This window comes from Maylandia zebra, linkage group LG15, assembly GCF_041146795.1.
Source record: "Maylandia zebra isolate NMK-2024a linkage group LG15, Mzebra_GT3a, whole genome shotgun sequence".
NCBI classification, from domain to species: Eukaryota; Metazoa; Chordata; class Actinopteri; order Cichliformes; family Cichlidae; genus Maylandia; species Maylandia zebra.
The window spans coordinates 18,671,946-18,699,888 of NC_135181.1; the positions used below are offsets into that span (position 1 = coordinate 18,671,946).

General features: G+C 40.7%; 3 protein-coding genes across 6 annotated transcripts; 2 read left to right on the plus strand and 1 right to left on the minus strand.

The window, feature by feature from the left end:
* The first annotated feature begins 1,491 nt into the window (after positions 1-1,491).
* lrp11 (low density lipoprotein receptor-related protein 11) lies at positions 1,492-11,252 on the plus strand. Its single transcript, XM_024805155.2, has 9 exons — positions 1,492-2,275; positions 3,046-3,203; positions 4,732-4,873; positions 5,022-5,147; positions 5,608-5,799; positions 9,133-9,300; positions 9,380-9,436; positions 9,525-9,617; positions 9,706-11,252. Exons 1-9 carry the CDS (start codon positions 1,708-1,710, stop codon positions 9,858-9,860), a joined length of 1,659 nt encoding a protein of 552 aa, XP_024660923.1. The 5' UTR covers positions 1,492-1,707; the 3' UTR covers positions 9,861-11,252.
* A 1,642-nt stretch (positions 11,253-12,894) lies between these two features.
* pcmt (protein-L-isoaspartate (D-aspartate) O-methyltransferase) lies at positions 12,895-22,354 on the minus strand. Of its 4 annotated transcripts, none has more exons than XM_004550595.5 (8): positions 22,126-22,354; positions 17,233-17,337; positions 17,110-17,141; positions 16,259-16,363; positions 15,944-16,064; positions 14,814-14,899; positions 14,380-14,607; positions 12,895-13,903 (listed from the first exon to the last, which is right to left on the minus strand). In XM_004550595.5, exons 1-7 carry the CDS (start codon positions 22,229-22,231, stop codon positions 14,428-14,430), a joined length of 735 nt encoding a protein of 244 aa, XP_004550652.2. In that variant the 5' UTR covers positions 22,232-22,354; the 3' UTR covers positions 12,895-13,903; positions 14,380-14,427. The 4 variants fall into 4 exon arrangements, with proteins under 4 accessions (XP_004550652.2, XP_004550651.2, XP_012774485.2 ...); XM_004550594.5 differs by having other exon boundaries at positions 14,438-14,607; positions 22,126-22,351; XM_012919031.5 differs by having other exon boundaries at positions 22,177-22,344.
* A 767-nt stretch (positions 22,355-23,121) lies between these two features.
* Positions 23,122-27,411, plus strand: nup43 (nucleoporin 43). Its single transcript, XM_004550598.4, has 8 exons — positions 23,122-23,358; positions 23,687-23,809; positions 24,068-24,145; positions 25,535-25,697; positions 25,783-25,918; positions 26,020-26,171; positions 26,275-26,391; positions 26,905-27,411. Exons 1-8 carry the CDS (start codon positions 23,239-23,241, stop codon positions 27,132-27,134), a joined length of 1,119 nt encoding a protein of 372 aa, XP_004550655.1. The 5' UTR covers positions 23,122-23,238; the 3' UTR covers positions 27,135-27,411.
* Positions 27,412-27,943: the final 532 nt, after the last annotated feature.

Consider the following 27,943-nt stretch of genomic DNA (forward strand, 5'->3'; position numbering starts at 1 on the left):
GAAGAAATTCTATGACTCTGTTGTGGCTTCTGCTATCTTTTATGGCGTGGTCTGCTGGGGCGGCAGCATCTCTGCTGGGGACAGGAAGAGACTGAACAGGGTGATCCGAAGGGCCAGCTCTGTTCTAGGATGCCCTCTGGACCCAGTGGAGGTGGTGAGTGACAGGAGAACGGCGGCTAAGCTGTCATCCCTGATGGACAACATCTCCCACTCCATGCAGCAGACTGTGACAGCACTGAGCAGCTCCTTCAGTGGGAGACTGCGGCACCCACGGTGTGGGACGGAGAGATTTCGCAGGTCTTTCCTCCCCACTGCTGTCAGACTCCATAATAAAGACTTTAACTGATCAAGCACACACATCCATACATATGCAATAATACTAAGTGCAATAATCCTTTCTGTCATCGTTGTATTTTTACTCAGTTGTATATAGTATTTGTATTTGTATTCTGTTTTTATCTTATTGTATATTTATTTTATTTTATTCTACTGTATATAGTATTTTATTTTATTCTATTCTGTACAGTTGTGTACTGTATTTATTCTTATTGTATTCAAATTTTTGCCTCATAACTTTTGCACTGTCCACTTCCTGCTGTGACAAAACAAATTTCCCATGTGTGGGACTAATAAAGGTTATCTTATCTTATCTTAGTAGCACCCTGAGGAGCACACTTGGATCTCATTTTAGGAACAGTTAAAATACCAAAACTCTATTGCACAATGCATTGGTTTGGATTAAATTATCTAATATTATGCAATAAGGTACAAAGTAGTCATCGTAATATGTTAATAAACAGTTTTGAAGGGGACATTGCTACCAAGCACTGCCTATTAAACTAGGTTTATACACAGATATGCAAATATAGGAAAGCAAATAAACACCAGACTGTAGAATTAAAGATATTTAAAAAGTTAACAGGTATAATTTGAAGTTGGCCTTAAATCTTGTGTGATCCCCCCCCCCCCCCCCCCCCCCCACAGACTAAGTACAGAATACAAATACTATTTCCAACAATCCATAACAAGGCTACACTTACTATCACTCACTATTAATAATATCAGGGAGAGTCTAGTAGCACTTGATAATTCAACAAAGGAAAAACTCATGAAAATATAAAATCTAACAGTTACATTCATAATTCAATTAAAATTTTAATGAGCAAAAATATAAAATAAATAAATGCAGGTATTGCAGTATGGGATAGTAAAGATTTAATCAATGTTTAGGAGAGATGGGAAGTCTTATTTCCATGTATTTGTTGAATTTATTTATATTTTATGTCTTTTATTTTATTCAAATCATCATTAGTTAAGATTTTAAAAGATTTTTAGATTTTAAAACTATTTTAACATGATAGATTAATTAAAAATATACGACACTGACTCAAACAGCCCCCGCCGGTGGATGAGAGCAGTTAACAGGTGAGCTGCTTTTCGTCCTGTTTATTCATACCCGTGACGTCAGCAGCCATCGCCGACTCCCCCTCACCATGACAACAGCAGATTTCCAGCACAGTCGAAGGACGAACTGTAAGCTCCGCGGCTCTACGGTTACAGCTGGTTGTTCAGCCTAGCAGTGGCGTTAAACGATATTAACAGGGATATATTTAATGTAGGAAGGCCGTCTGTGCCGGGAAGGAGTTTCATGAGCGGGAGGCCAGCCGGAGGCAGAGGGAGACGCCGTCTGACTGTGTGATCAACAACATGGCTCTGCTTCAGCATCCCCGGCTGCTGCTCGCCTGTGTAGGGCTGCTGCTGCTGCTCACCTTTGGCAGCATCGACGCTCGATCTTCGCCTATATCGGACTTGAAATCCAAAATATCCGGGGTGGAGGAGCTCTTGGAGGAATTCCGCAAACAGCTGCAGCAGGACCAGACCTACAGGACAGGTGAAGTGATGGACTCCTGCGTGGGCGACTTCAGTGCCGCGGGGGATCGCATCATCCGGGCCAAGGACTCCATCGAGCAAGGAGCCACCTTCCTGCTGGCCCCGGACAGGGTGTACACCAGGAAGGACTGTGTGCACGCCTGCTGCTCCCAGCCTCACTGCACAGTTGCGGTGCTTCACGAGGACCAAAGGCAGCCCGGGGACAGTCTCCGCTGCTACCTGTTTAACTGCACCTACAGGAGTAAGAATGTGTGCGCCTTCTCGGCTCAGAAAGGCTTCACGACATACAGCCGGACTCCCAACACAACGCAGGGACACCTCCCTGTTTCATCTAGCGACTCAGCCCGGAGGCCCGGAGAAGAAGCTCCTGATGAGGATGATGCAGGTGGGAGACCCTGCAGACACACGCAGTGTTAGTTACTGGGTTAAGAACTGTTTTATAACTGATAGGTTATTTAGAAAATGATAGGATGTCCATGCCTTCATGTATGTTTAAGTAAAATTGATGGAGCAATAGAAAATAGCATGTTTGCTAATGGTTGCTGAAAAAGTTATTATTCATTAGGATGTTTTTCCTGTTATGACAGCAATTATTTCTTGAATTATGATGTTATAATTAGATCACCGATGATCATATTGGATGGGCTTTTGTAATCTTCTATATGAGGTGTTATAAGCTAAGATACCAAAAGTAATTTATTAATTTTCCTCAGGTTTGTGGCAAAAACCTTATTTGGGTAATTTTCTGTCACTTTACTGTATTTTTTTATTTAATCCCACCAGGAAACCCTGCTGTTAAAACAGGATAAAAACTTTTCTGTCAGCTTTGTAACAGCTGACAGAAACTGACTTTAACAGCAGAACCAGCCTTTAGCACCTGCTTCTTATCCAGATAATGCAGTAGAGAGGATTAATGATTTGCCTCATAGGTTTGTAGCCTTGCCCTCCTGAGAATAGAAGCAGATGTTTTTGTGAGGGGCTTTGGGCGTGAGCAATGGAATTAAAAGGATATATGTGAATAAAAAACAAAAAATATCTAATCATGTTTTAGCCTGCGATAGAATCAAACATGATTTAATGTGAAAATTGGATGAAGAGAGTAAATAAAGAGGCATGTAGAGGACACTTTCCATCTACCTGTGCTTGATGTTGCAGACGTGGATGAGCCTCCTCGCAGTGACGCTGGACAGGATGTGGTTATCCAGCTGCCCACAGATTGGGCTGTGCTGGATGGCCGTGACAGCGTGGACGACCACGGGATCCGCCGCTATGAGTGGAGTCTGATTAAAGGAGACACAGCCATCAATATGAAGGTCAGCATGTGCCTTAGTCAATACAGTCTATACAGGTGTAGATGAAAGCCTCTAACTATGGCGGTGACAAAGGATTAGACTAAAGAGCCACATATATACATCTCTATTGTTCTCTCCTTCAGGTGTCTCTGATGTTTTCATTTGCAATATGAATACCCAGAAAGCTAAATGCGTTTGGGTATTTTCATTAGTTAAGTCAACAGAGTGGCTTGTGTGCAGAGATCAACACAAATAAAGAGCTTATTATTTCTAAACTGCCCTTAGGTAAGCAGCAATACAAGACACTGTCCTGTGGTTATAACATTAAAGAGATTTTAAACACCCTGCACAGCTTTTCCTGTTCTTATGTAAATATTAAAACCACTAATTTTCTGTATTTTCTACCTTTAACAGAAAATAGCTCCCAATGAAAACAATTGGCAGGAAAGTACAGAACCATGTTGACACAGTGCTCATTACAGAGCAACTCTCTGTTCATAGCAGGTTGCACAACTCTTAAAAATTATGTATGGCAACAGTAATATAATATAATGTAATATAATATAAAACTCATGGGCCAAGTTATGGAAAATATTATTTGGTCTAAAAATCTCTGCAGTATAATCTAATATGAAATCTAAGAACCCAGGTATGGGGAAAATGAAACAATTGGAAGATAAACTAGTGGGTGATGCTGTCAGAAGATGTCCAGTCTCAGCATTTTATAGGTTACTCTGCTCTGCTAATTTTGCTTTTAATGCTTGGGGGGGGGGGGGGGGGGGGAGTGATTCTGACTGCAGCACAATGGCATAAAAATAACAATAGTACAGAAATATCAAATGATGTCAGATACAAAACTCTGCAGCTAAAAATAACACACAAAACCAAAATCATCAAGGCTAAGGAGAAACAACACAACACTTATTACTATGTATATGTATTGTATATCCTGCCCTGGTACAGATTTTTATTGATAAGATAATAGATAGACCTTACGTAGACCTTATTAGCTTAAAGTAGAAAAGTAGAAAATAAATTTTGTCAAAATCAAATAAAAATAAATTCAATAAAGTGAAATAATTACATTTAATATGTAATGTTGTAAGATCTAACAACAAAAAATATGTCCAATTCAAAAATGCAAAATGCTAAAAACATGTAGGAAGCCAAAAAAAACATGTAATATAAACAGCATAGTAAAGATCAGATGGCGTCAGTATGACTGTAAGTGTTGTGATTGTGCAAAGATAAAATAAAGCGTTAGCATGAGAGAGTAGATTTTCTCTGCTACACAGATGTGGTGCATTGCTAGGATTGATTGCATGTGGTATGGAACATTTCCTGTATCTGTTCTTGTGCCAGTGGAGCTGAGCCAGTCTGTCAGAGAAGTAAGTAGGATGGATGTATGATCCATGATGCATATACTGCTACATGTTTAAAACCCAGTGCGGTTTTACAGAAGTCCTCACTAGGTGTTTTTTTAATTTGGCAAAACAAAAGTCTAGAAGTTGATTGCTTCAGAGATGTATTTTTTGTTTGTGCTCTAAAGTCAACACATCCAGGTTTGCTGAAGATCAGTGGCCTCCAGGAAGGAGTCTACACGTTTCAGATGACAGTCACTGACACGGCGGGACAGAAGAGCTCCGATAACATCTCTGTCACCGTACTGGCTCCAAAACACCAAGCAGAAGGTAATGAATCACCAAAACTTCCATCTATGTTCTGCAACTTCCTTTGTGCTGCACTGATTACCGCTAAAGGGTGCGTGACTTGTGACATATTCCTTTACCATTTAAGAGAGAAGATGTGTAGTTACTGTATTCTTATCTGTGCCCACAGTATGTACCGGTCACTGCTCAAACTACCAATTTAAGTGTGATGACGGTTGCTGTATTGACATCACCTATGCCTGCGATGGGAAGCAGCACTGTCCAGACCGCTCAGACGAAGACTTCTGCCCAAACTGTAGGAAACACCTAGTACTCACTTTGTTGGAGCTGGAAGACGAATCCAATTTTCATTTCTATTAAAGTTTTTAATGATTATGCATACTAGATAAAATTAATTAATTTCAGTACAAAACTCTTTTCTCTTATAAATCAAGAACGACACTTTCTTATATGGCAGTGTGCTTCTGAACAAGCCCGAACTCACTCAGGTTTCAGCTGAAGCCAGCATGACTAAAAAGACAGCCGTTGGTCAATTAACCTGTAAAAAGTATGTGTTATGCTAATGTACAGCTGTCTTAAAAGATCAAATTTACAACCAGTGAGTAAAATAGCTGTTATTATATTTATGTGATGAGTGGATAATAGAAGTCTTTTGTAAGGCTGAAATTATTTGAGTCATTTCATCAATATAAATGCTAGCAAAAATCCATAAACATACCTTCCCTTAAGCGATGGCTTCTTTTGTTTTTTTCTAGTCGATGGCAGCCGAAAGTCAGTGACCCACGCTGTGGACCTGCCCAGCCCTCAGCGGCCTGTCGCTCAGACAAAGAAAGCTGAAGACGACTCCATGCTCCCGACTGGAGCCAGAAAGACCATCACACCGCAAGACACAAGCAAGGCGGCTCCTTCTCAAAGTGCCAGTGAGCAGGAAGCTTCAGTCAGTCAAGGTAGAGAGGTCAAAGTCCTTGTAAAAGCATGTAAAACCACTCTGAAGGCATCTTAAAATTGTCATTTTAATGTTCTCGGGGATATAAAAGCAGCAAATATAGAATCACTACTCAGATAAGATTTTTTTAAAAGCACTTAAATTAAAGTGAGGTTTAAAAAGATGTTTTCTCCCACAACTTGTACTTCGGCAGCACCAACTCAAAGTTTCACAGGAGTGTGGCTTGATTGATGGCTCAGTCCACAGTGCCAACATGATCGACATCTTGGTTCACCCCACCAGACCAATGATAAGGATGCTTTCCTACATCTTTACTATGACGTTCAGATATGCCTGCCAGCACACGGTTAACATACTGTGAAAGTCTTTTGCGGACATGCCTCAGTACAATTCAATTGGCTCATAAATCACCAGACTGCCTGTTGATTGGCTCTCAAGGAAGGCCGTAGTTCTCCCATAAATTTCTATTCGGGGTTCTTTGAGTGCCTTGGCTCTCTCCTATAACGTCTCTGGTGGTGTTCATGCTCCAAGGTACTTGGAAAAACACTTATTTAAAAGGAGCCTTTGTACAAGATGCAGAGATATAAAGTGAAGTTGAAATAGGGACAGGGTTCGCTCCATCATGTTAACCACTGTAAACCACAAGATGGTGCCGCAAGTCCAACATAAGAAATTCCATTAAAGCAAAAATTAATCAACTGTTAACACAACATCTGTACAGAGTTCATGTTAGTAATTAGTTAAGAGTTTCAGGAATATTTAGCATTAATACTGGTTGGGCTGGACGTCTGCACTAAAACTAGAGCCAGTCGTTTGTCACAGCCAGCGGTCTGGCTCCAGTAAAACAGTATGTAAGCCAAGTTTGATTGGCCAACTGCTAGCCTGTTCTTAAAAGTGATGCTGAAGTTATTAGTTCACCTGTAAAGCAAGCAGGGTCAACAAAATACTAATAGTTATTTCTTTTCTTTCTATTTTTACAATAATGAAGCTTTTTTTTTTTTTAGCAAAATAAAGAAGCTATTCTTAGCAGCATGGACAGCAGAAAGGAAGGCAACCTTTGTTGTCCAGGGCTAGACACTGAAATAAAAAGCATATGGACTATAAAGCTTATTTTGGAGGAAATATAAAGTACAACCTATTTTCTGAAGAAATAGGTTGGCATGTGTTATCACAGAGGTCGTTTTATGGCGTAGTCCCAGCCTCCAACGAGGCAACGCCACGACTGAGACAGTGTGCAGCCAAAACCTTTATAGATGAAAGCCCATGTCTACAGTGTACTCAGCTATCGCATTATTAGACAGATTTAGGCAATTAATATAAAATGGTGATGTTAACTGTGTTTAAAGCACTTTAGTCACACTTTGGAGCATTTCTTCATTGCAGTCTGTTTAGGAAAGGAGAAACAGAAGAATATGAAAATGTAGGATACAGGAATTTGTGTCATTGGTGCAGAATCCCCTTTGTGAAGAGACCAAGAGGGTTTGGTGTGTCTGGGTACTGAAGCAGATGGAGCCTGTAGGCAGCCACTGAGTCATGGCACGGAGCTCAAAATGCTGGCAAAGCCACAGGGCCACTCTGCGGTCCCTGGGAAAGCAGCTCTTTGCCTGCATCCACTCTGAGTGCTGGAACAAAGCTCCTCTGTCCGCTCTGCCATCCGATCCCTGAATGTCACTGACCACACTGCTGTTTTACTATAGATATTTTGTGCTCAAGGTGGATTCTCAGGAGTCTTTTCTTCATTTGACAAATGCACGTCCAAGTTCTTAGGAAACTAAGATGATACCTCATTGTTTAGTGCTCAAAGTCAAAAGGAAAAATAGTTAATCCACTGTTGTGTAGAGGGCTTTGACCTTTGCACTCAAGGTGGATGATGACATTGGATGATATCTTAAGTCGCTGGTAGAAGGGCTCGAAGTAATCTTAGATGTCCGTATCACTTTATCTCTTTATTTAGACACAAAGTCCAAGCAACAGTCCTACAGCCAAGCTTGTTTGATGTCCGATATCAAACATAGAAAAGCTGCAGATTGTCAACAGCAGTCTTTTGGTCACCCTTCATTTCTTTATCTTTTGCTAGAAAAACAAGAAATGCATGCACACATGGAAATACAGTATATAAAGCAAAACAGAGTTCGTACCTTTATTCTTCTACACAGCTCAAACTCCCTTAGATAAACTTTATTGTAATTTCTGTAAATAGTCTTCAGGAGTAGTTCTCTAAGCTTCATGAAGGACATCCAAAGCTGTTTTTTGGATGTTGACCCTCTTTTGTTCTGTTCTCTGTCAAGATAATCCCACGCTGCTTCAATGATGTTGAGGTCCGGGCACTGTGAAGACCAAGTCATAACTGATGGTGTTCCATTGTGTGTTTTTCTGTCAAGCTACGCTTTTATTGAATTGGCAGTAAAAAGACTGAATCTAAATACTTTCATTTTGGATTTATCACTCCATCAGAAATGTTGCCACTGACTTTTATCCCAGTTTCTGTGTAATATGGGATACATCAGCCTTTTCTCCCTGTTTCCCTTCCTTAAGAATGGCTTCTTCACAGCCACCTTAGCACTGAGACCATTTCTGATGAGGCTCAGTGAACAGTAGTGGTGCCCCTCTATGCTTAATTATTAATATGTCAGTATTAAGTTGTTTAAGTAGAAAATACACTGAAAATAGTCAGATACAGTCATTTTCGCTGTTTCCGAATTCACCCAAAGATGTAAAGTCAGGGTTATTCGAGTGGTGTGCCATTCTATTAATATGGCAGTATGTTTAATACTGTAACAGTATCTCTTTATTACATAATAGTATTTAATATTGATTATTCAATGCTAAAATCAATTTACCTGAATCCATTTGTAGGACAAATGTTGAAGAGTTTGATATTAAAATTGTAACACCAGCTACGAAAGGCTGTATTAAATATGTACTTCATCTTCCTGCCTCGACCTGAGTGTTCAACTTTGAGCTGTTGATTTTTTTCAACTCGATGTGACAAATGAGGGATCAGCACAGTGAAACTGAGGACACTACTGTTAGCCTTCCTGTCTCTAATAATTAGCATACATTCCAAAATAAACTCATTTTGTTGTATTCATTATGATCTGAAGCTGGTGACTGAGCCCATAAAATTGTTTACTGAGGTCACAGATCAAGGGCACATAGGACTGTTACCACTGACTTCTACACAACTGGAAGTCTTCTGCCAGCCGGAGGAGTCTCCCCATGCTGGCCACTAAAGAGGATATTGCTTTTTTACTACTGTCTCTGAACAGGTGTCATTGCTGTGCAAGAATCATTTAAATGTGTTAAATATAAAGGCCGTGTCTTGTTCCTTTAGACCCATGTGCTGCTGCTCCAGTTGTGGGACCCTGTAAAGGCACCTTCCCACGGTGGTACTACGACCAAAATGTGGGAGAGTGCAAACACTTCCTGTATGGAGGCTGCCAGGGAAACCACAACAACTTCCTCCAGGAGTTGGACTGTGTCAGTGAATGCATACAAAAAAGTGAGAGCCCACCTTACATTCATTTTGATTGATTTATTTTGTAGTAAGATTGACTTTATTATGTACGAACACCTTTTAGGTCCAGCTTTCAGACCTGCCAGTGTGGCTCCTCCAGTCACCAAGCAGACTGAGATAGGTATATTCATCCAAAGAATCAAACACATGTCAATAATTCAGTGTTGTGAGTCAGCCGTTTTCTCATCTAAGCGGTTTTATTTTTTAAGCTTCCCCTAAAGCCACCCAGAGCCAAGCAGTGAGTGACGCCCCCATCTCCAAACCATTTCCAGTCATGGGAGGACACCCAGTCCCAGAGTCAGGTGAGACCCAGAGCTTCTGTCTGCTTTTTGTGGCTCTTCCCTCTCTATCCGATGACCTTTTCTGAATGGGGCGCATTTCTTTCTCCAGGTGCCATCCTTCCTCTGGCACTTGGCCTAATCATCACTGCCCTGCTGCTGCTCATGATCAGCTGTCGTCTCAGGCTCGTCCGCCACAAACTGAAGAAAGCGCGTCCCCTCACTACAGAGGAGTCAGATTACCTCATTAATGGCATGTACCTGTAGCCAATCAGAGACCCGAGAAAAGAACCATCAGAGCCCGATCCAGGACGTTCTGAATTTGCACTCTGCATTTCTTCGATGTCTCTTAATTTATCCTCGTTTCCTGTTAGAAAGATCCAAAGCTCTGCTGCCGTGAACGTTGCTGAACGCCTCCACACCGATCCCCTCTGACTGGCACTGTATATCAGCTGCTGATAGATTCAGCGAACATACTGAGATGCTTGTGAATTCATACTTATGTCCTAAGAAAATCACTGATGGAATATCAGCGTTTCTCCTTTACTTCTGATACAGATACTAAAATAGACACTTGTCTTATCTATTACAACTGATTAATTAAACACTGGTTACTTTGAGACAAACATGTTCATTTTACTGCACAAAACATGCGCTATTTCTGCCTCTGTGCGACTTTAATGTGCCATATTTTTGCTGTGTGTTTTAATCCCATTAAATTGCCGTACGGCAGACACAAAAAGCATCGAGTGCCTGTTACAGTCCTATAGGACCTGATTTTTTTCATGTACATAAACACATATACACACTTTTGCAATGGTGGATGTTCATGTCAAACATAATCAGAGTCTAATCATGTGGTCAGCATATGTGAGCGAGAAGGCTTCAGACTCTGTTAAATGCTGTTTCAGGTCCTTTTTTCTTCCTGCTGGTTCTTTAGGATGTCAGTGAGAGCAGATATTCCAAATTTGGTCACATCAGCCACACGGACATTCATGGGTCTGAGGACAGAAACCCAACCCACCTGTCAAACCTTCTGTTTATGGCCTGTAGCTATTCAGAAAAACAGAGTGTACTTAATTTGTCCCCAAAGGTCAGGCAGCCAAAATATTCAACACAGCCTGTAATAAAATATTTGCATAAACAGAAAAATAAAGCAGTGTTTCTCAGACTGTAGAGCATAGAGTCACAGTAGGTGGGGTGTGAGTGAGTTTGGTAAAGTGTGAAGTTTAATGAACATTATTTTTTTAATGAAAAATTAAACACTCGAAGCTTTGCTCATGAGCTTTTCTGCTGACCTTTAGTCCCCTGAATTTAAGCATAGTCTGTTTTAAAGCCAAGTATGCCAAATAAAAATAATAAGCATTATTTTGAACTATGAATCATATGAAGCTACTCTTGCTAAGTCAAAAATGTTATATTATGCGGCTGGAAATTATGATATGTTTCCTTTAAAGTTTGCCAGAATCATATAAAACTATAGCAAAGTCTTTTGGTGAATTTCTAGTCCTGTATGATTTTGTTGCGTATTTTTCTCTAATAAGGCAACATAATTGGAGTGTATTCCATATATCTATATATATATTTATTTTGATAAATGTATTCCCCCAAAGTGCTGTCTTTCATGTAACATATTAAAGTTTATTATATAATTAAAAAGTACCGGGGTTATATATGTTAACAACAGGATTTGCCAAAACGATTTTATTTAGAGATGATCATCATATCTGTAGAGATTCGTCTCTCCCTCTTGTATTTCTGGAATTTTGATAATCAAACATTTAGTCCATCGTGTCAAGAAAAAATCGTTTAAAATCATTTTGCTTTACAACCAACTTTTCATTACTTTGTCGCAGTGTAGGGTTTGGCGTGAAGAAAACTGGATTTCTATCACAGCCCTGTCTTTTTTACTGATGGTGTGCCGAGCCAGTTCCACCTTGGTTCTTTTAGAGAATCAGCATATATTTCAACAAGTATAGTGACTCGACTGTTGATGGAGAAGAGAACTTGAAGGCTGAATCTGTTAATCTTTTTTTTCTATCGAGGTATGCCCAGCCATTTTGTGTCTTCTATTGTGGCTGTACATGGAACTGATTCTAGATTTAGTACCAACTTACTCACTCATCTGCTCCGTTATTAGGTACACCTGTTCAGCTGCTCCTTATTGCAAATCAGCCAATCACTGCAAGCAACTCAGTGGATTTAGGAATTTTGATGTGGTCAGGACAACACTTCTGAGGTTCAAACTGAGCATCACAACGGGGAAGAAAGGCCATTAAAGTGACTTTGAATGTAGCACGTTTGCTGGTGACTGATGGGCTCATCCAAGTATTTCAGGAACTGCTGATCTGGGAGTTTCCCCAAACCACCATCTCTAGGGTTTAGAGAATGGTCTGAAAAACAAACTATCCAGTGAGCAGCAATTCTCTGGGTAGAAATGCATTGTGATATCAGAGAATGGCCAGACTGCTTTGACCTGAAAAGAAGGCAATAGCAACTCCAATAACCACTCATTACACCCCCGGTATCTCTGAATCACACATTGAAGCAAATGGACTATATCAGCAGACCATTCTGGGTGCCACTACTGTCAGCTAAGAACAGAAAACTGATGCTACAGTTGGCAGAGACTCATCACAATTAGTCAATAGAATACTCTAAAAGCATACCTGATGCTCACCAGTGCTTTATGTAATATTGTAGGGTCTACCTTACAATATAAAGTGCCTTGAGGCAACTGTTGTTGTGATTTGGCGCTCTATGAATAAATCGTATTGAATAGATGTGATGAGTCTTGATTACTGCCGTCACATTTGAATGAAAGCATGGCTCTATCCTGCCTCGTATCAAAGCTTCAGGCTGCTGGTGGTGGCGTAATGTTGTTGAAGATGTTTTCTTCTATTAAGGTTCTTCTATTCAAACACCACAGCATACCCGAATATGGGTTGTGATCATCTTCATCCCTTTGAACCACCTCCTTCAAGCAGAATAACACACCGTGTCACAAATCATCTCAAACTGGTTTCTTGAACATGATTTGCATGTCCTCAATAGTCACCAGTTCCTAATCCAATAGAACACCTTTGATATGTGGTGAAACAGGTGATTCACACCATGGATGCGTGACCGTGCGATGCTATCAGTTTAAAATCTTTGATTAGTGTTTCCAGCACCTCGTTGAATCCAAAGAATTAAGTTATCTCTGAAGGAAAACCCAGGATTAGTAAGGTGTACCTAACACTGTGTCTAGCAAGTGCAAATAAGACTTGTACAAAACAGATTCAATAACAAAAGGCAGACAAAAACATAAGCATCTCTTTATTTTTATGCCATTCCAGCAACTGTGAAAGCCAAATATAATCCATCACTCAGATCACCCAAAATAAAATGTGCTTTTTTTTTTAATTTCATGATTTTTTTTTTTCATCAAGAAAACAGACATTCATTTGCTTTATATTGTTGGAGTTTATTTTGGCAAAGCAGTGACTTTCCCCATTTAGTGTCAGTCACCAGAGGAGCCTGCACAAATTGTTAATGGAAACCAGCGGCAGAAAGCAACACATCAAAGTGGAAAGCACAGCCTGTATGTGCGTGCATATGTGTCGGTGTCATTAGTGCTCTGCTCCCTTCGGAGTATGTTCGGTACGATCCGATACTTATTTTACGTGCTGCACATGAAAACAGGATGTGTGTGTGTGTGTGTGTGGTGGGGGTTTACATCAGGCTTTGTGTGTTAATTTATGTGTGTGTTTGTGTTCTTAACACTGATGCCACGGGAAGAAAGCTGATACTTTAGCAGAGAAGTCTACAGTTTTTATGATCCACACACACACAGACTGTAGCTAGGTGATTTATCTAACAGGCTCAGGCGTTCTTCGTCTTGGTTGTCCGGGGTTCCTCCTGCATTCAGCTTTGATGCTGCTGAAATGTAATGCTGTGAAAAATGTTTGACTGCAAATCAAATGGTGAAACCACAAAAAGAAAAAACAAAGAAAAAACTAAAAATCCAGCGGTTAAAACGAACACAAACCAAAAAGGATGCAGACCTGGAAAACAAAAACAATAAATCTCTCTCCGATATTTCTGTGCAGAGCGTCAAGCAGTCTTTCCTCGCAGCCCCTCGGGGCCGTCATCAAATGTGGAACTCTAGTCCGTTGTTAGAATTAAACAAACAAACAAACAAACAAAAAAAGAGCACGTTTGTTATGCTTTGAACAAAATGTCAAGGGCTGTCCGACCCATTCCAAGTTTTCTCCAGGTTCAAACTTAAAAGGTGGATTATGGACTGCGTTCCTCTTCAAAGTTCATCCCTGTGAGAAACACATTTTAAATATTAGAACACACAAAAATTGAGGCAAGGTGCAAGAAAAACAAGCAGAAATCTTGCTGTCATGCAAACAGAGTTAAAAGAGAAGACCGCATGCAACATGTTAAGATAAAACGTCATTAGAAAAGTTGTTTTCATCTTTCAAAGATTATCAGATAAAGTAGTTGAGTTGAAGTTGGGTAATAAGCTTCCAAATTGGCAAAGCAGTCATGCTCCTGAAACCAATCATGTGCCTTCAACCTGCTGTGATTTCAGCTCATTCCCTCATGTTTGAAACAGAGCAGAGTGCATTAATCAGGCAGCTTTTATTGAGACCAATTTAGAGCTACGGGGGTTAAAAGAAGATGAAGGAAACGTGCAGCTAGTTGGTATGGTATGGAAGAAGCAAAAAAATGTCAACAAGCAGCAAAATGCAGCCCCTTGTGATCCATTGCCTTGCTCCAAGCCACACCATTTCACCTTTGCCACTGTGAGAAGGAGAGAGGGGGAAGGAGAGGGACAAGGAAGTCACTTCCACCTGGACCACTGCTTGTCTTTGTCTGTTAAAGGCACATAAATCACCCCCATCAAGGGCTTCATTTTGGTGCTGCCATCCTCCATCTTGTCATATTGCTCCAGCATCTGATTTCCCCCCGCCGGACCTACGGGCAGAATCAGCCGCCCGCCGGGCTTCAACTGGTCCAGAAGCTGAGGGAGGCAGAAGGGAGAGTCAGCAGTGGACAGCAAGTCAGCTTTAAAAATACATTCCAGGGATTCTATTTAGATACAGTCATACTGGATCAGATATAAAAACACACTAAATTAAATATGAAGCAGGTTTACAGTTTAGGTATCCAGCCTTTGTTGTAAAGTAAAGGGTAACAATGTGCTCAGCAGAATTCAGAGACACTCACAGCTTGGGGAACGGTGGGTGCAGCTGCGCCAACGTGGATGGCATCATACGGCGCCTCCTCAGTGTAGCCCAATCGCCCGTCTCCCACTGAAACAGCAGCAGAACGTCAGTCACAAGCTGTCGCACTGAAAACACTGATGGATGTCCCCACAGGGTGGGACGAGACACATTACTTGGCCAATGCTGCATCTGACATTTATAACAATTTACCTGATCTGTGAAGCCAGAAATAGCCGAGTAATGCTGATAAAACTGCATCTCAATATTAGTATATTTCAGTATTTTAGGGCTGGGAGTTACTTTCATATCACAGATTGCTTTTGTTTATTTACATTTATAGACTCAAAGGGTGTCTCTAATTTTACTTTGCCATTAAATATCATTAGTTGTGTTTTACCTAATCAATCAGCAGACAAATCTTTTTTTGGTCTGCTTCTTTTTATCTCCCAGTTGCGAGTATTTTGTTTTACCCGTATGTGCCGTTATTAACAGACTAAATACAGAAAGATTTCAGAATAAGGTCTGAAATCCAGGCTGCCCATCTATCAGACTCCACTAGTCGCTGCTGGCAACTGGCAACAGTTGTGCAACATAAAACAATGAAATCAGACTCATGGCAGAGCAGCTTCTGCAAACCTGAATCATGTGCATGCCATTTCTTCAGACCGAGTAAAAGCAAAACAGCTGCGCTGATGGTGAAAACCTGCAGAGGCCTAACCACAGAAAACCGATTAGGAATCCAAAAGAGAACTGATAAAGAATGCGACCAAGAAAACATAAATCAACAAAGGCACTGCTATTAATAAAACCGACAACCACCTGTAATCACATACAGTAAAAAGTGATTTACGAAATGGAAGACGAAACAGAGAAATGAAAAAATAAGCATCACTGCTCTTATTAATCCCCTCACTGAACTGCTCTTGAACCCCCCTTCAGAGGAGGTAAAAGTCCTCACTGCTCAATTATTTAGAGCTGCACGCTGTTTACTGACTGCTGCCTTTTTCTCCACCGGGGAACATTAAACTGTCTGCTGTTCGGTCGGATCAAGGAAGCAGCAGCCCTTCCTCAAAACCCACAAACGTCTGCTGAAAAAACAAAGATATAAAGCTTTCATCCGCGATGTCTTACCTATTAGCTTGACTCGGCCCGATGTTATCAAACTGGGGTCATCTTTCTTCACGTTGTTTATAGAATCATCTACCAGCTCTTTGATGTGATCGATTCCTATAACTTTCCCTTTAGGACCTACCTGTAAAGCGCAGAGGGATGAAGAGAGTGTGGGGGGCGCGCTCAGTTCAATCACGACGTTCACAATGTTCAACGCAGTCAATCTGATTGATTTTCATCGATTGGTTGACATATTAGTGGATCAATCAGCTCAATTAATCAACAATGCCACCAAAGAGAAGTCGTTTGTGTTTACCCGTCGCGTGTGTGGCTCACCATTCGTGCGAAGCAAACCGACAGGATCCCACTGCCGGAGCCGACGTCCAGAGCCTTTGCTCCCTCATACAACTGGTCATGTAGAAGCTCCAGGGCATAGGCGTGCTGGGGAGGCAAAACGAGACAATAGCATTTCAACCCATCACTCACACAGCACAGGCTAACACACGGTAATCCCAGCGCAGGCCATCTGTGAGGCTTGTTTCAGTTTTTCATGCTTAAAGTGGACCTATCCTGCTCATCCTCAGCTCTATATTTATTATTCTTGTAGCTTTGTACGATTCCTTCTGTCTGAAACAAGCCGTTTTAGCTCCTCTCCCAAGTCGAGATGATACTAATAGAAAAGGGCTATAAGAGGCTGCTGCCATGATTTACTGCCACAGACGCCATAAAGTTTCACGCGACCTTCCTGGGAACTACAGGTGTAAATGATTAGTTCTGCAAAAAAATAAATAACAATAAAAATAAATGAACAAAAACCTCAATAAAAAGCTAACATCTGGGAAACATCGTTCTCTGTGACATCATCCAGAACAAAAAGTAGAATAAAAACAAACAAACAAAAGAAAACCCTGGGCATGTTTAATGGGCATCTCCCGTGCCATCAACAGCAGCAAATAAGGAAAAACATAACGGATCCACTTTAAGCTTCTATTACTCGACTGAAACATGCCAACAATGAGCACAAATGCACAAAACTGTGAGGATTTGGTTAACTGCTACTGTTATCTACTAAAAATAGATGATTAGGAATGACTGAATGGGACCAAGCTTCACAATAACAACAACAAAACCATTCAAAGCTGTGATTCACAGGGAGCAGAAATGTCTGAAAGTCTTTAAAGTCCTACCATGTGTGGGGCGCTGATGGTCGCTTGATAGCCTTTTGGTTAAAAGACAGGAAGTAGGTTTGGTTAGTTTGAATCTTAGATCTCCGTGCGGCGATGCGCGAGCGAGTACACAAGCAGACGTACCTATTGACTGCGGCGAGTCCATGTAAGGGTGAAGCCTAGAGAAATGTGCTCGGTCTGTGACAAGCATGACTTCGTAGACCTTGTCAGATTTAATAATGCCATTTTCTGAGGAGGCAAAAAGAACACGGTATATATATATATATATATATATATTAATTACATAATCCTGCAGCAGAATCAGACAGACAAAAAGAATGAAGGAGGACACAATATAGAGATATGAGACAGCAAATTCACAACAATAAACTACTTTTACTAGTACATAGCCTCATTTTTCCAAATCATGAACAGGACTGCTCTAACAAAGTACTGGATTTTCATATTTTTGCATCACTGCAGTAAAGTATAGTAATTTATCAGGTATTTATTATTCTTCCTGGCTCAGAACAAAGTTTCAAGGGGGTGACTACACATCTAAGTACAAGCAGTCCACACAAAGTTAAAGCAAAACATCTGTGTTGCCTTACTCCAGGGAAATACGAGTATTTTCTGTTATTTCTGACCATTAAGATGCATAAACACATGCTTCATGCTTAAGTGAATTAAGCAATTATTCTTATCAGTCTGGTGATTTTAATTTGAGGGAAGGCCAAAACCCTTGTTTATATGGAAGACAAACACGCTTTATCAACCCATTAGGCATGTATGATCGTGTTTTTCAAAAAATATACCAAAGATGATCAGGAGAAAAAAGTAAAGAAATAAATCAGGATTACTGGCAAAATTACAATTATTTTGGTCAACACCAAGATCACTCACACATGTCTGGATGTTTGGAGCCATCGTGGGAAAATTTTTCTAATTTGGTGTTTTAAGGCAGAAATTAATGTTTACATGATGAAATGTGCAACGTGAAGGCTCAGCTCAACTGCGTCCGTTTAGCTATAAACAGACGTCAGAGCAGGGAAAACTGTGGTTGTCGCACTGTGGGACCCAAAGCCTCTGCATTGGGGTTTGTACAACCAGGTGACAATTGCAAGGCAAAAGTAAGATGATGTTTTCTTATGCTTTCAGCTGCTCCTTTTAGGTGTTGCCTGAGCGAATCAGGTCCCTCCATCTCCATCCCTGGTTATGAAAATTTTTCAGTAAAATTCAACTAATTTAAGTGAAATTTAAGTAAAATTCAACTTGGATCTTGTTTTTAAGAAAGAAGTGGGGTAAAGTATACACCATGTTACATGAGAGCCAACCAGGACCAGAAAGACAGGTCATGTTTCTCCCATATCAGCTTGTCTTCATTGGCCCCTTCATTGGTTTCTGAAAGTAGAATGGGAGGCAGAGCCTTCCAATATGAGCTCCCAGTTTGGCTTCAAGAGACAGACACCCTTCTTTACTTTTAAGGTTGGACTTAAAGCTTTCCTTTTTGACAAAACAGAGTTAGGGCTGGATCAGAGGAGCCTGAACCAATCCTTAATTATGCTGCAATAAGCTTGAGCTGAAAGGAGAGTTCCTATGACACACTGAGCATTTCTTCTCGGGGAAGATAAGATGAAGGAAGATGAGAATGTGCATGATGACGATGAAGTTGCAAACCAAAGAAAAAAAAAGCAAAGAAAATCAAAGTAAGCATTTTTTTTGACTACTGTCAAAGAAGAAAATGCAGAAATTGCAGCCTAAACACAGGCTGTGACCCATATGTGCTGACCAGTATGTGTGCAGCAGAGAAACACCAAAGCTTACAGACAGGCCACCAAAGAAACAAACAAAAAAGCTTCGTGAAGAAGCGTCTTCACAATAATCCCTCCTAACGGGATCCTTTAGCAGTGAGTGCCAGAGGCAGGAAAAAGCCAACGACAGCCGGCTCTGCTGTCATCACCAACTCCCCTCACCCTCTGATCCATGAGCCACTTTAGGATACATTACACAGAAACAAGCTGCCAGGCGAACATCTACAACTAATATCTAATGGCTCATTTCAAGCCACGATCCTCCCATCCTTAATTATTCACCAAGCAAACACTCCAACTTCACACTGTTTCTAAAATTGAAACCCACAAGGTGAACAACTTAGAGGCATGCTTCACATTTCCTAGAGCACAGGACTAGTTGCTGAACTTTAAAGATGAATGAGTCATTCAGCATCAAACCAATAACCTTCTGACCGGTCCTGAGCGCTGACCAGGAGGACAGAGACAATGAAGAACTCAGGAATTAGCATGCGTCCTGCGTGTGACCTGCTTAAATGCAGCTTATGCAAACTCAGGTTAACTTCAAGCCATTCATGTGTCTAAATGGGTCAGTGTCCAGTTAAGTGGAGCGAGTAATGACCACACAGGTAAAACTTTACACTGAGCTGACTTCAGTTTGCACCAGACTAATACAAAATGTATTTTTTGTACAGATTCACTAAAAAAAGGGTTTTAATGCTAAGGCTAATTCAGTTAATTTGATGTAATTATCATTAAAAGGAACATTTTCTTTTCAGCAAACACCCCAAAATAACAAGCAAGTACATAGACTTTGGTTAGGTAAGGTAATCCTGACTCTTTTTATATGTTGTTGCTTTTTATGCTTCTATTTCCAGTAAGTGTTCCCAGTTAAATTCATAACACCATTAATATGGACTAAAGCCATATTAATATCACCAGGTGCAAGTTTTTGTTAATAATGAAACTTATCATCATGTACAATAATGAGTCCTGCAGCAGTTATAGAAACAAAAAATTAGCTGATGACTCAGTTATCATCAGGCTTCTTGAAGGTAAGGAGCTGGATCATTTCAAAAGTGAAAAGACATGATTTTTTTACGAAAAGGTCAACAGTCACACCACCAACACTTATCAAGGTGTCGAGCTACAAATATTTGGGTGTTTTTCTTGACAACAAGCTTGGTTTTGCAGAGGTTAAGGCTTGAAAAGGTCCAGCTAGAGCTCGGCATGTAAGCAAAATTTAATGTTAATGAGAATTTTGGCTTCCAAAGCTTATTAAAACAAGACAATTGCAATAAACGAATCACCGCGTCTTCTTCTGTTCCGCAGTAATTATGTCCTTTGTTTCCATCCATAAAAGCCCAAATCCACTGCCCAGCAGCCTGTGGCGTTTTTAGTTTAATTCACATTAATTAATTCAACTGAAAACAAATAAATGAAAGTTCAAGAAAAGAAAATTACTTAAAAGGTTGTAGGGGTTTTTTCCCCCCCAAGTATGAACCTTTAATTGGGCGTAGTTTTAATCGTGAAAAGGTTTTCCTTTCATGAATTTGTCAGTTTTCATTTGAGTTTTTATTTTATTTTATTGTTTGTTTGTGTTTTTATATATAAAACAATGGTTTCATTGTTGCAGCAAAGATAATGGAGTAATGGAAAGCTGTGTGGACTCATTTATGAACCCAGAAATATGTCAGGGGTGTTCCTACAGATTCAGAAATGTTGGCACCGGCTTCGGTCTCTTTAACTAGGATTTGATTTGCTCATGCCTAAATTTTTTTTAGTTTATAACACTGACACAAGAGGAGCTGGAAGTGTTCAAAACTTCAAATTGTCCTTTTCTGTCTGGCTTTTTCACTGAGAATGCTTTATAGACATTAATGTTATTTACTTCATTTGTTTTAACTAATATTTTCCATCCTCTTTGGCTTATCCTTATCAGGGTCACAGATTGGGAGGGGTGCAATTCTGCTGATTTTTTTTTTTTTTTTAAGCACTGCATGAGTTTATTTGTATTCACTGATTAGTCTGTTCCTTTTTCTAGATTTATTTCTATTTTATGATCTAACCAGGGCCTTTTTTTAAATATTTACTTCATTATTTAATCTATTTTGTAATTGTTTTATTATTTTATCTGCTTTAATGTTGTTGTACCTATTATATTATTTATTTTGTTGATGTTTCATGGGTTTTTCTCTTTTTCTGTCTCATCTACACTCTAAACTGACCATATCTCAGCTGCTACTTTAGCACTTCTGCGCGTTTTGCACACTTGGTATAATTGCTTCCCCCTTTCCTGTTATCAGTTTTGTTGTAGTCGTGTTTACCGTTTTTTCCCTGCATATTACAAATAAAAACCCAAAGACGTTTTGGCCATCCATCAAAGGAAAGTTACCAGGGTCGTGATTAAAAAAATATTTTTCAACGATATTGCTACTAATAACCAAATAAAAGAAACATGCACAAACTTGTATTAAACAACCCCAGAACGACTGTTTGGAGTCAGAAAACCCCTGGTTTACTGTTCCTTTGTGAAGCACATTTCCCCTGCAAGGCCCAAACCACAGAGCTTTCGGCCAAAAGCTTAAAGCTTGTAATGATATGCTGAGCTGCAAAGCTTATAAATAGCCCTGGGAGATAACCTTATACCAGAAGTGGACTCTCTGGTCTACAGAAATGCATGTGGGAAACATGCCTGCGCAGAGCTGTCAGTGACTAAGTTTCGCGCTACCTCATGACAGCATGATTGAACCATGTGGGATTGATGGGATCGATCGTAGTAGCACTGAGTCACTGCTCCCACCGCAGCTGTGACACAGCAAGCTGCCATTTTCACTCACCCACCGATACGAACTGAGCTTTTGCATGCATAGCTGTCACTGCAATTCAGCGTGAAAGTGGACGACACACGGGCAGCCGTTAGTGGATGTGGGCAGGGCCGCTGCCGTTTGGCTTTCAGCGTCCCAAATGACGCACATAGAGCTAGCAGGCTAAGCTACCTTCGCCGAAAAGCTCTAGCTGCACAAAAATCCCTTGACTGCAAACAAAGGAGAGGTCATTTGAGTGTTAAGAGTTGGCTTGGTTATTTGCAAACGCAGCAAGGGATGCATCTTTACCTTGCGTGAATTGGGAAAGGGGTGGAGAGAGTTGCTGCTAGGTCAACAACAACATACCACATAGCTTAGCAACCAGCCAGCTTCTGTGCTAACCTTAAACGTCCAAACTAAACCATTTACAGGCGACGCACCTGCAAAAGCGTCGCTGCCGCCGCTTTTTTTAGAAAAACATGCAGACTCACTGCGGAGGTTGTTGACGAGCTCTGCGTGGCTGGCTCCTCCTGATTTCCAGGCCATTATTAAGCAGACTTTGCGGAGTAAGTAGACAGCAGCTGTCAGTGCCGCGCCTGCGCCGACCGTTTTGCCGATGAAGCTGACAACCTCCAGAGCGGACGGCGGAGCGGCGGATACGTCACCGGCCATCCGATTGATTTTTATTATTTTTTTTGTTGTTTTGTTTACGGCGAGTCCCCCTTTCAGACACACCCCACCACACACACAGCACTACCCTTTAATTCATAAAAGTTGATCTGTTTTATAAGATATGTGTCCAAGCACGGTGTTTGATGCAAGGGCAAAGCCACATTCCGCACTGTGCTTAACGCAGATTTGCCGCAGTTAGGACAGGTAGCGGCCGCTAGGTGGCGGGAAATAGCAAACAATGTGAGAAACGCTGAATTTGGTCTCACTGGGTTACCGTAGTTACATACGACTTAGTAGGTGCCAGAGATGATCTAAGACAACTCTTCCCCTTCGAAATAAAACCTTTGTACACAAATGAGCTGATTGGCTAATTAGATACAATAAGAATGTACCTCTTCTTCCAGACAATAATGCGGAGATATTTTTCTATTTTTTGCAAATACGCATCGATAATATTTTCAAAATAAATAAAATATTTTTTAATGCTGTTTGGAATTTCTTAGGGAAACTATCATGCCTGGAGTCAAAATGGCAGCTACCAGCAATGTAGCTCACAGACCTTTGAAATCCCTAAAACTTACAGAAGAACATTTTATTGCAATAGACATAATTATCATTTTAATCCTCTCTAATATGATGAAGTCTGCCAGAAGAAAAATGCTTACCCAACGAAATTTACATTTTTATTTAGAGCTTCTTAGAGCCCCATTTGTTCTGAAACATCTCGCCAGCGCCCCCTATGAGACCGGATATACAAAGAGTAGCAGTTCTCCGGTCAATTAGTTCTTTGACAGCAGGCGCGTACCTTGCTCTGGTTTTACCCATGATTGCTAAGCTAACATCAGTAGTTGATCGTTAATTTTACGCAGGAATCTGGTTCCATGGAGAGTATAAACGCTAAATACGTATCCCAGAAAATCAGCAAAACGAAATGGCGGCCAGTGTCACATTCGGATCTGCAACTGCCAGAAATCTTTGCGACGGGCTCATGGGACAACGAGGTTGGCATGTTGACACTTTAAAAAAAATGGACCTCCCGCCAAACTTCTTTGCAAAATAACGGAATTTTAAGTGTTTTGCTCTTTGGCTGACTTGTAAACGCTGTGACGATAAGAGTACAATTTAAGACATGTAATAAACAACAATGTGACATATCGGCCATCTTTCTCCACATAAATGTAATAGATGAACATTTTTTTTCCAACAGTAAGGCAGGTATTTTTCCAAATTCACGGAGACAGTAGGATACTTACTGATACGTGCCAGTTATCTATAATGACTAAGACGTGTTCAAATTTAACTTAGCCAGCTCAAATGTGTCTCACACAGGACAACAGGATTTCTATTTGGTCCATTGGGAGTAATTTAAGCACTGGTATGGAAGATGGGTTTGAAGGAGACCCGCAGCTTTTATGTGAACACAAGCATGATGGAGATGTTCTTGACCTCCAGGTAAGCCACTCACTGCGATGTGTAGCTCATTAGCCAGGTCTAAAAACTGCTGTGGTGTTGTGAATCGTTTTATTTTTTACTTTGCACTCAAATCACTGTTTTAGGCTTTTATTGTGATGTCTTAGTCTTACTAAAACCACGCTCATGTATATAAAAATACCTTTTTATTTTTGCAGAACATTTAGTCTTATCCTTCCCATTTGTGGAACTAACAACTTCAACAATAAGGCTGATCCGTTTTCCTTCATGTATTTGCAGTTTTTGGACCAGGACAGAATAGTCACAGCATCATCAACAGGAGCCGTCACCATCTTTCGACACCACCAGAACAGCCAGGTGCTGTATGTCATGTTTTATGGATGCCTCGTGTTGAGCTTGATATGACCTTTGTTCTCCAGATTGAAGAAAGCCAATCCATCCATCATCTTCAAATGATCCAATATTGGATAGTGGAGGAAACATGCTAAGCATGTTATTTCAAATGTGTTCTTCTCTACCAGTGCTTTTGAGTTCCTCTTAGTGGATCCTGAGGTACTCCTGGTGCAGGTGGGATACACTTAATAGTCTATTTGTTAATACACACCTTGCTGACTCCAAGCTGGCCATCCATGATCTAATTCTCTTGTATCATTGAGTTGAGATCTGGTGACTTTGGAGACCATTACTCAGCCAGCAGCTTGACCTGTTGATACAAGGAAGGATGGCTCTGTCTGCTTTTGCATTCTTTACACCAAATTCTGACCTTAACTTGTGCATGCTGCAGCCAAAATTGAGACTCATCAGAATAGGTGATGTTTTTCCCAGTCCTCTGTTGCCCAGTTTTGTTGAGCCCATGTGTACTGTAGCCTCGGTTTCCTGTCTTCAGCTGACAGTAATTCACTGGACATTTTATCTTTTTAAGACCATACTCTTTAAACCCTAGAGATGGTTGTGTAGGAAAATGCCAGTAGACCAGCAGTTTCTGAAATATTCAAACTAGCCTGTCTGACACCATGACAACCACGCCATGTTAAAGTAACTTAAATCACCTTTCTTTCCCTTTCTGATAATCAGTTTGAACTTCAGGAGGTCGTCGTGACCATGATTACATACATGCACTGAGTTGCAGCCATGCGACTGGCAGGTTAAATCTTTTTGTTGTAGCGAGCGCTTGAACAGGTGTACCTAACAAAGCGGCCCGCGGGTTTTGGGTCTATCCCAGGGTCCCCTCCCGGTCGTGCGTGCCGCGAAAACCTCCGAAATGATCCTGATCAGATCGACACAAAGCAGCAGTGATTCTACTCTGAGCTTTTATTTTTAAACGAAATATATTTAAACTAAAATATCAGGAAATTAAAACTGTTGTATAATTGCTTTGTAATGATCTTTAAAGTCAGTCTTGTGCAAAACAGGAATATGTTGTAACGAACCAGAATAGACCAGGAAACTGAACTGGACCTCACTCTTAACCCTTGACTAGAGATAACAAAGTGTAGACTTTCGTCAGCGTCTTCACAATAAAAGTATGCAACCAGACATTTGTGTGTAAAATACTAAACACAAAGATTCAACCAAGAAACTACAGTGGTACAGCTATAACTCCTTACATATGGTGAGAACCTCCGCCGTGTCATCAAACTAAATTATAATAGGTTTTAGTGAAGCCTTATTCAGGAGGGGAATGAGAGACTGCTCAGTGGGATTGGATTCATTGGATTCACTTCATTTCAATTCTCTTGCCTACAGACCATTTCAGTGTCTCAGCTCTGGGCGAGAGCACATCGTTATCCCTGTGACAACGCCCCCTGCACCGGCGTCGTCTGCAGCAGCCCGGAGATTGTTACAGTGGGTGAAGATGGCAGGATCGTCGTCTTCAGAGCTGACCAGGAGGGAGTGGTTCGAGTCATCGGTGAGCTCAAGAAGCAGAGTTATTTTTAAGTTGTGTGAAACAAGTTGAAACTAAGATCTTTCTTGGACTGTTTAACCTTTGATAGAGAATGCCGACAGCAGCACAATCCATGCGGTGACTTATCTGAGGACCACAGAGATTTTGACGGTGAACTCAATCGGTCAGCTCAAACTGTGGGACTTCAGACAGCAAAGCAACTCACCGTCACAGATTCTGTCCCTGTAAGAGCTCTAAAAAATGCATTCTTAAAAGTTTTTTGTTTTCTCCTTCCTGTTTATTTCAATTATAAGCAAGTCTGATGAGTTGGTTTCTGTTCATCCAGGTCAGGGGATCGAGTTCCTTTACACTGCGTGGACAGACATCCGAACCAGCAGCACATCGTGGCCACAGGAGGCCAGGATGGCATGCTCTGTGTGTGGGATGTGAGACAAGGCAACACACCCTTCTCACTGATGGAGGCACACACAGCTGAAAGTAAAGTCGGCTTATTGTGGGAAGATGTATTAAAACTGAAATTTAAAAGATGTTGTGCGTGTAAATAATGGTTTCATACGTATGTCTTTGGTTTTCCTGACAGTGTGGGAGGTCCACTTCCACCCAACCAACCCAGATCACCTGTTCACATGTTCAGAGGATGGCTCGCTGCTGCACTGGGAGACATCCTCCCATTCAGACATGCCTTCCTTCTTACAAGGCAAGTCAGTTTTATGGCATAAATATGATTGTTTTTACACTATTTTCCAACTAATTTAATTTCCTTCAGAATGACTTTTTGAATCACACAGACACATCCATACATGTGCCTTTTTCCTATACCTAAGCACCTTGTCTAATATTTGTGCACACACACACACTCCAATTGGTACATCGGGGGCAATTCACGGTTCGGTATCTTGCCCAAGGATACTTCAGCATGCAAACTGGAGTAGCCAGGGACTGAACCATCAACCTTTAGGCTGGTAGACATCCCATTTTGCTTTGTCGTTTATGTACAGAGCAAATAAAAGAGGACCAAGAATAGATCCTTGTGGAACACCTGTAAAAATGGCAAGAGTTACACCTAGTACTGTTCACTGTCTCACACTCAATCAGCCAGGAGTTAACAAGTTGGCCTGTAAATTTCCTTGGGAAACTATTCCTCAATAAAATATAGTATAGTATTAATTCCTCTATGTTCATAATGTAATAAGTGTTTTTGTATTTTTAGGGGGCAGAAACAGCAGCATGGTCTCCCGCAGTGCAATGGCTCCAGCCGGAGGAAAGCAGCCCCTGATCAGCGCCTGGCTAAGTGGAGACTCCAGCAAAGGCCGCCTGGAGACGACTCACATGCTGCCCAGCCAGACGCTGTCTGTCAACAGCCTGGACGTGCTCGGTCCGTGTCTCGTGTGCGGCACTGATGGAGAGGCTATTTTTGTCAACAGACAGGTCCCGGTTTAAAAGCGATGTTAGTGCCTCAGAGTGGATGTGGATGAAGATGTTCATTTGGTGTCAGCTTGAGGGTCATACAGGAGGTGTAAAATACTGGACTGTTAGCTTTATTTGTTTATTTGTCTTTTTCATCACGGGCAGAATAGTTCAACCCAACAATGGTTTTTGTACAGATGATGTTTAATACAGTTATAAAATAAAAATACTTAATAGAAATGTTTCAAGACTCATTTGAGCTGTTTTCTCTCTTTTCCATTTATTAATAAATACAGAAATTGAAAGTTAATCACTCATCTTTTCATTACCTTCTTAGAAGATCAACTTCAGCTCTATCTCAGCATCTAGATTACTGTTTTCCCAGGGCTATTTCCAGGCCTGCTTTAAAAGTTAAAGTTCCTACTCAAATATGTATTTAAAATTTATGAAAATATAGTTAAGTCCGAAATGTATGCCCTCCTTCACATCTTCCAAAGGTGTCCAGTAGACTCGGTTGTCTTTTGCTGGCTCACTATATTTAACACTCCTAAATTAAGGGTTACTAAAACTATTTTTACATGGCTCCAAAATTTATTTGCAGAATGTTGTGTGTGTATTGCAATGGGTTTTCAGGCCATCTTAAATCTTTCCCATGTCAAGTACCCCTGTGCTAAAATAAAAGGAAACCTCAAACGAATACCCAAGCCAATAAAAACGTACTAAACCTAAAAGAAACAAACAAAAAGCAAAATCGATAAATAATTACTTAGTTATAATAAATAAATAGATAATGCCATGATATTTGGAGTGATTATCTCAGAATTTCGAGTTGCGTATCTAAA

Excerpts from the sequence above, each read along its gene's own strand:
- lrp11 (XM_024805155.2), top strand. The coding sequence starts at position 1,708 with ATGGCTCTGCTTCAGCATCCCCGGCTGCTGCTCGCCTGTGTAGGGCTG. Across the intron at positions 3,204-4,731 it reads ACACAGCCATCAATATGAAG|TCAACACATCCAGGTTTGCT; the intron begins GTCAGCATGTGC and ends TGTGCTCTAAAG. Across the intron at positions 5,800-9,132 it reads GGAAGCTTCAGTCAGTCAAG|ACCCATGTGCTGCTGCTCCA; the intron begins GTAGAGAGGTCA and ends TTGTTCCTTTAG.
- nup43 (XM_004550598.4), top strand. The coding sequence starts at position 23,239 with ATGGAGAGTATAAACGCTAAATACGTATCCCAGAAAATCAGCAAAACG. Across the intron at positions 23,810-24,067 it reads GAGATGTTCTTGACCTCCAG|TTTTTGGACCAGGACAGAAT; the intron begins GTAAGCCACTCA and ends ATGTATTTGCAG. Across the intron at positions 26,392-26,904 it reads CATGCCTTCCTTCTTACAAG|GGGGCAGAAACAGCAGCATG; the intron begins GCAAGTCAGTTT and ends TTGTATTTTTAG.
- pcmt (XM_004550594.5), bottom strand. The coding sequence starts at position 22,231 with ATGGCCTGGAAATCAGGAGGAGCCAGCCACGCAGAGCTCGTCAACAAC. Across the intron at positions 17,142-17,232 it reads GGACTCGCCGCAGTCAATAG|GCTATCAAGCGACCATCAGC; the intron begins GTACGTCTGCTT and ends TTTAACCAAAAG. Across the intron at positions 14,900-15,943 it reads GGGCCGAGTCAAGCTAATAG|TGGGAGACGGGCGATTGGGC; the intron begins GTAAGACATCGC and ends CTGCTGTTTCAG.